Source organism: Bradysia coprophila, chromosome IV (assembly GCF_014529535.1).
Source record: "Bradysia coprophila strain Holo2 chromosome IV, BU_Bcop_v1, whole genome shotgun sequence".
Lineage (NCBI taxonomy): Eukaryota > Metazoa > Arthropoda > Insecta > Diptera > Sciaridae > Bradysia > Bradysia coprophila.
This window is the reverse complement of record NC_050738.1, coordinates 13,194,394-13,201,783: the sequence shown is the minus strand read 5'-3', so window position 1 is coordinate 13,201,783 and position 7,390 is coordinate 13,194,394. Positions and strand designations below refer to the sequence as shown.

At 39.3% G+C, this 7,390-nt stretch overlaps 1 protein-coding gene across 6 annotated transcripts; it reads left to right on the top strand.

Annotated features, from left to right (window-relative positions):
- Nucleotides 1-729: 729 nt before the first annotated feature.
- Nucleotides 730-5,586, top strand: LOC119066378 (DNA-directed RNA polymerase, mitochondrial). 6 transcript variants are annotated; one of them, XM_037168806.1, is made up of 14 exons: nucleotides 731-977; nucleotides 1,051-1,161; nucleotides 1,229-1,518; nucleotides 1,576-1,666; nucleotides 1,709-1,724; nucleotides 1,798-2,179; nucleotides 2,250-2,441; nucleotides 2,507-2,662; nucleotides 2,748-3,010; nucleotides 3,072-3,440; nucleotides 3,500-3,983; nucleotides 4,046-4,460; nucleotides 4,523-5,315; nucleotides 5,381-5,586. In XM_037168806.1, exons 1-14 carry the CDS (start codon nucleotides 854-856, stop codon nucleotides 5,511-5,513), a joined length of 3,819 nt encoding a protein of 1,272 aa, XP_037024701.1. In that variant the 5' UTR covers nucleotides 731-853; the 3' UTR covers nucleotides 5,514-5,586. The 6 variants fall into 6 exon arrangements, with proteins under 6 accessions (XP_037024702.1, XP_037024701.1, XP_037024700.1 ...); XM_037168805.1 differs by having other exon boundaries at nucleotides 1,576-1,724; nucleotides 3,500-3,912; nucleotides 3,952-3,983; XM_037168807.1 differs by having other exon boundaries at nucleotides 730-977; nucleotides 1,576-1,724.
- The last annotated feature ends 1,804 nt before the right edge of the window (nucleotides 5,587-7,390 follow it).

Genomic DNA, 7,390 nt, shown 5'->3' with positions numbered 1-7,390 from the left:
AGAGCCTTTTAGTTCGTTCACTTCTGCAGCTGCATTAACCAAATTCTCTAATCTTCATCCACACAGGATTTCAAAAAAAAAGAAAGATAAACGCATGTTCTTAAAGGTTGGGATACACCAATAATGAAAGTATAAAATAGGTAAGGCGCCTAGTGTCTGCCCGAAGCGTCCTATTGCTTTTATAAACGCACTTATTTTAATTGGGCTCTTTGTGCTTTTCCTCAGCCATTACTCGTCTGTCATTCTTACATCTAATCGAGTGTCTTAGTTAGACTCCCACATCTAGAGCTCGTTCAGAAACTCTTTGTTAAGTTTCACTGGTGAGGATTTTGACACTTTTTTCATATAAAATATGTCAAAATCTTCACTTTGGGTAACGAATTTTTAGTTCCTGAACGAGTTCCCACACAGTCAAATGCTTTCCATTCAGAACACGCAGCAGCTGCATTGGTATGCCAAATGACTCATCATATGTGTTTAGATGCTGTCAACGATACATTCTCTTGTTCAGTTTGACTTTTCACACAATCTGTAATAAGTGGGTATTCTAAACGGTTCTTCAACCTATGTTCTTTCCGAACTTTCCACTTGATGAAAAATATTTAATTCTGAAGAACATTTTTCTTAGCGAGAAGGCACCCAACTATATCACTTTTTACGCACTTTGAGTACCGATACCTCCATCTACATTACGAACGATGAATGTTTTGACGTAAAACACATGAAAATATAGTAAAACGAAAAATGTGATACACCAAAATATTGAGAAAATGTGCTCCGGTAGTAACACTTCTTGCATAATGTGCATCGAATATGTGATTTAGTAAATAGAATAAAGTTAAATATCATAAAAATGCATCGCCTAATTTCCGCGAAAAATGTAACATTTACAAATTATTCCTTTCAAAGGAATTGGAACATTTGTTGGTCGTGTGGAGGCCTTCTCAATGCGATTGGGAGTAGTAGCACAGTAACAAGTAAAATCAAAATAAAAAACAAATTTTTCGGACAGTTTTAAATTAATTGTTTGTCGTTCTCCGTTCCGGTAAGGTCATCCATCGATGCTGTCAACAACACCAAACACAGACCTGGTGAACAATTTGAAGAAACACAAAAAACGCAGACAAAACAAAAAGAAATGGCAAGTTGAGCTCATCGAAGGTAAATAATAGGATCGAACATTATCCGTAGTCATCAATGTGCATCTGACGTTCTTAATGAATTTTAGTGGATGGCAAGTCTTTAATCAACAAAACGGCTACAGTGAAAAGCTTGACATCGACCCGTTTGTCGAATTTTCTCGACTATTCAAATAAGTCCACTGAGCAATCAACAAATGCCGGTGACAGTCACACAACTTTCCATCAGAATTCCATGATTAATCTCGGCCGGGCTGTATTTGAATCAGATGAAACTGTGGGTGAAGCTCCCGCCCTTATCGTGGGAGGGAAGTCTACAGTCGATCCTATGAAAAACCTTCAAGCCATTATTGACAGCTATAGGGTCTTCAGAGAGGAAGTAAGTTCAGCTGAAAACATACAGGTTGGCGATCAGCTCAGGTAATTTTCATTTCAGAGTCTATCCAATTCCCAGTTGGATAATGAGGAAACTATGATGATTGAGAACACGGATACGTTGGAAGAACTAGTTCCAGAACCAATGACCACACTGAGCACGAGGGGGAAAAAGAAGAAAAAAGTTGCCGGGGGTGCAGTTAAAAAGACGTGAGTTATGAACTTGTGATTGCATTTTCATCCCTTGCTTATAATCCAAAATTGGGAACAATTGTCAACACAGCGAATTCAATTCCAAAATTCATAACACCTTCGACGACCAACAAGCGGCGAAGCACAGATCACTATTGACAAATTTGGCATCGTATGTGGAAATGTGTTCGGGAAATAAAAACGCTGACCGTGGCCTGCAAGCTCTGTTATACTATCGCAGCAAATTCAAGCAATTTAAACTGAGTATCGATCTGTATAACGTGGTGCTGGGTGGATTTGCGGAAAAGGCCAATCTACCGAAAATAAACGAGGTGATGAGGATACTAAAGACGGACAACATTCAACGCAATGCTCAATCGTATGCGGCAATATTCGAATGTCTTGGTCGTTTGGATGCAAGCGACGAACATTTGAAAATATTACAAAAGTTTCGTAACGATGCGACAGAGAATGTAAGTTTTGGTCTTGAACTTCATTCTAAAATGATCCATCTAACTCGTTGGTTTCTCTATCCGGTTACAGGGTGTTTCACTAAATGACATAATGGATTTGAGTACATTCACCGACAATAAGCGAGAAATTGTGGTTGAAGTAATTCAGCGATTAGATCCAGCATTTCGTCCAATTTACACACCCCCTGACATAATGTACAACAATTGTCTGTTAGATGCCATGAACAAGGACATACAACCCGTTGAAGATAAGGATTTCCCGGTAATGAGCATTGAGATCACAAAATTATTCCGCCTATTCTGTATGTACTACGTTCGTCTTTACAGCAAAACCGTTCCGTGATAAAGGATGAAAAGCGTAATTTTACGGTGGAAGAATATCAACGGATGTTCGACGAGCAACTTGAAATTGAACGGAATGGTTCGGTTAAGATAAAAAGTATTGCAAAATTCGACACAGTCGATGACAACATTTTGTATTACGTAAGTTAAAAATACCTTGAGTGCCCTTTACTCCCAGTCCGGGCTTCTGATTACGATTTCGATTTACGTTTGGACGTAATTTTAGCGTTCCAAAATCGAAGATCTTCACAAAAAATGGCATGCCGCAATGTGCAAAGGATTCGTTCGTGATATAATCGCACTTGGATACCAAGCAAAGTGCAAGAATCGTTTTGCCATCAACATTATGCCATACTTACGACTGTTTCCCGAGGAAAAATATGCGGACATTTTGCTGGACGACATACGAACGTTAGCCGAAGGCTCTGAGACATTCAGCGAATCAATAAAATTGTTATACGCACGAATCGGTCGGAAAGTTCAAAATAGGTCAGTGTGGTCATTCAAAATGCAACATTAAGCGATGATTCAATCTTATCCCTACGTATAGGCACTTCATGGAACGTAAAATGCATAATGGTGTGCTGGATAAAACGAAGGAAATTTACGAACAATATTACAAGACGATATGCGAAGGACATAGCAGTGATAATTCTAGACAAATGTGGCAAAGATTGGTGCACCACAACCGGCATTGTGGAGCTAGTATGGACATAGTTGACAATCCCTGGCCTATGCCCATTTGTATTGAAGTTGGTCGTTTTTTGTACCAGATCTTGTTGAGAGATGTTAAGATTGACACGAATATAATGCGCACGAACAGCAAGAAATCCTATAACCTACCCGCCTTTTTCACTATATTTCGTACCGAGGGGAAATACGTTCGAGAGGAAATGAAACCGCATCCACTTTTGGCGAAGTAAGACAATTATTCGTTTGTTTTGATGGATCAGACATTTTAATGAATCATTTTCCCAGACTCCACAAGGCATCTCAGCAAGAAACACTTACTTTCGATGCAAATTTGATTCCCATGCTGTGTCCACCACAACCCTGGCACACATCCCACAATGGAGGTTACATTTTGGCTCGCTCGGATTTGATTCGCTTACCATCACAAGCGCGCCAACAGTGGGATCGCATTAAAGCGTCGAAAGCGTCGGCCATGTACCCAGCATTAGACTCACTGAACCAATTGGGCAGTATCGCATGGAAAGTGGACACCAAAATATTGGATGTTGCTTTGAAGGTGTTCCGAAATGGTGGATCACAAGAATTAAATGTGTCACAGCCGCCGAGTGCATTACCTCCGCTGGAATTCGATAAGTCTGAAAATGATCCTAGCTTGGGAAAGAATAAGAAATACGAGATGTTCAAGGCTAAGATGGCACATCGTCAGACACAAGGGGAAATGTTCGGTTTATGGTGCGATCTGTTGTACAGACTGTCGCTTGCGAATCATGTGAGTGTTGCATTTTACAATACGTATGGTTGATCACTAATCTGGTCACTGCTCGTCCACAGTATCGTGATAAAGTTTTCTGGCTTCCACACAACATGGATTTTAGGGGTCGTGTCTATCCCCTTCCTCCACATCTAAATCACCTTGGTGCCGATTTAGCACGTTCATTACTCGTTTTCCATCGAGCCAAGCCACTAGGTGTCGACGGATTTTCTTGGTTAAAGTTACATTGCATCAATCTAACTGGTCACAAGAAACGTGAGTCGGTCCAAAATCGTTTGCAATACGCCGAGGAGATGATGGAAAACATTATCGATTCGGCCGACAATCCATTAACGGGTCGAAAGTGGTGGGTAACATCCGACGAGCCGTGGCAAACGTTAGCTTCCTGCATGGAAATCACAAAAGTGTTACGGTCACCTGATCCTACAACGTTTATGAGCTCGTTTCCAATACATCAGGACGGATCTTGCAATGGTTTGTAACGACGTTCACAGGCAGTCATTTCAAAGTAATTTATTTCCTGATTACTGTTTCAGGTTTACAACATTATGCGGCACTCGGTCGTGATACAGCCGGTGCTGTCAGTGTGAATCTTCATCCATCGAGTGTTCCGCAGGACGTGTACAGTGATGTTGCTGAGTTAGTGGAAAAGTTGCGTAAAGTTGACGAAGCTAACGGAGTGGCCATAGCAGGAATTTTGAAAGGCTACATAAAACGGAAAGTCATCAAGCAGACTGTAATGACAACGGTTTATGGCGTCACTCGTTTTGGAGCTAGACAACAAATAGCAAAGCAACTCAAAGCAATTGATTCATTCCCGAAAGAGTCGGTGTTTGCAGCGTCGCAATATTTAACGATGAAAACGTTTGAGAGTCTCAGTGAAATGTTTACGTCAACCAAACAAATTCAAGATTGGTTTACACAATCTGCACGACAAATTGCGTCCGTTCGCAGTCAGAACGTTGAATGGATTACGCCATTAGGTTTGCCTGTGGTGCAACCATACCACCAGGATCTTCTTTACAAAACGTCTGGCGCTACCACACTCAAAATTGATTCGTTTGCCAAGCCAAATATTGTGAAGCAGAAGAATGCCTTTCCACCAAACTTTGTTCATTCATTGGATTCCAGTCACATGATGTTAACATCATTGCATTGCGAACGAGCTGGTTTAACGTTTATGTCGGTGCATGACTGCTATTGGACTCATGCATGCACTGTGCCCACCATGAACAAAATTTGTCGTGAGCAATTCGTTGCGTTGCATAGTCAACCGATACTGGAGGATTTAGCGAAATTTCTGGAGAACCGCTACCGTTTTAGCGAGACGTAAGTCGAAAATAACTCTCTTTTTGCCATTAATAATTTACATCGCTTGTTGTTGTGCATTGTAGTGAACTCACTCAGGATGGAGCGAAATCAACCAATTTAAAATATGAATTCAACTACATGCTAAGTCAACCGCCCCCAGACCGCGGTACTTTTGATTTAAACAACGTTCTTGACTCCACATATTTCTTCAGTTAGTTTTAAACACCGAATTGCGCTTACTATAAACAAATGTAGTCGATTTTGTATTTCAATAAAATGGATTTTGCAATGTTTTGTATCATTTCTCTTGGCACCATTCATCTGTGATCGATAACGCCGACAAAAATAATGACAAGCTCTGCGTAATATGGCCAGTTAAATAGTAAAATACATTTAAAAAAATTGAAGTACAAGATTTGAAATCAACGGATTAAAAATACTTTGATCGACAGACCCGATAATATTACTGGTCATATGTTCGCCGTCTGTAACGGGTTAAGCAAATGATAAGTCCGAATGAGTCCGACTTAATCGATTAAAAATAACTTGTCAAGATTTCTACTCATGCAAGTATCGCCTACTGACAAACAACGAACTGACAAAGTCCCAAGAAATCAGATTTCGAAAATTCTTGGAAATTATAAGTCACATATTCATACAAGACGTTTTCAACGATTACTTATAATTTCCAACTTATAAGTTGACTTATGAATTATACGTCATTTGCGCAAAATGTCTAGTATGTTGTGTTACAAGTATTGTAATGTTGAAACTGTCGTGTGCTGAAAACAATATGTTGTGTTACAAGTATTGTAATGTTGATTTTTTCAGCACAAGACCCAAGGAAAATTGGGTCGTGTGCTGAAAAAATCTCATTACAATACGTGTCAACACATCATGCTTTGTGCCAACCGAGAATTGAAATAGACAAATGGCCAAAAAATCATAATTTTCATTGTAAACACTCACTCTTCAAATTTGATCGAACACATTGCTTTGCATTTTCTGAAACGAATGCTGTAATAACTCATACAAATTCCATATCAACGCTGCTTTGAGTGTTGAAATATCCCATCAAACGGGTGCTGAAATAAGTCACTTTACAACACTAAAATGAGTGCTGAAAAGAGTCGTTTTTCAATTATCGGTGGCACAAAACCATATACAGCCATAAGCACAGTTTTGATTGTTTGTGTGTATCAGCTGAAGCAAATTCATACTAAAATTTACTGCCTGTAACTGTATTCTTCCTTATTTTTTTTTAAATCCCTTAATTTGCTGGCAAGATTTATTTTTCTCATCATCGCCCCCAAAATGCTAAAATCAAATGTGAACAAATGTTGGGTTCTGCGTGACCATAGCCGAAATGTTTTCACTTTATTTTGTTAATTAGCCTTTTTCTGAGTTCGTCGTAATTCAAATCCGATCTCAATTGTACTGTCCTTTCCAAAGTTACCAAAGTCTCAATCAATGCATATTGCTGCACCAGTAAAATCTCTGCTCACAGACTCTGTGACATAGAGCCTAACGTTAAAATACAAATTAATCTAAATTATATCCTACGCAAAGAAGCTATATAATGTTGTGTCAGTGAACGTTCGTGCGGAAAATAAATAAACTTTCGAAAACATTGCAGTATCCTTTGGCAAAAAACAGACACCATTTCGTGCCAAAATGACCAAAACTCTTGACCAAAAAATACAGATTTGTGTGTGTCGCGAGGCAATCCGAGGAAACTCAAACTACGAACTGCGAACATTTTCGTTAGCTTGCATTGATTGCACAAACCCACATTTTTCACACAAATCGTCTTCAACAATCAAAAAAATACCGTGCAGACGATGCAGTTTCCGACGCTACACATGTTCCTATGTTAGGCTCTGAGGGTTCTGATCTGTAAGCACAGTATACTCTACCATTACTTTGTCAATGTATCGGTGTACTTTAGTTCATTAACCTGTTACACACGGCAAGCATATGACCAGTATTATTATCGGGTCTGTTACGTGATCGAATGTGTGAATTTTGTCTATTTTTCTATTGAATTTTTATAAACTTGCATAGTATACCTTCTATGTCAATGTTTTTCTCCC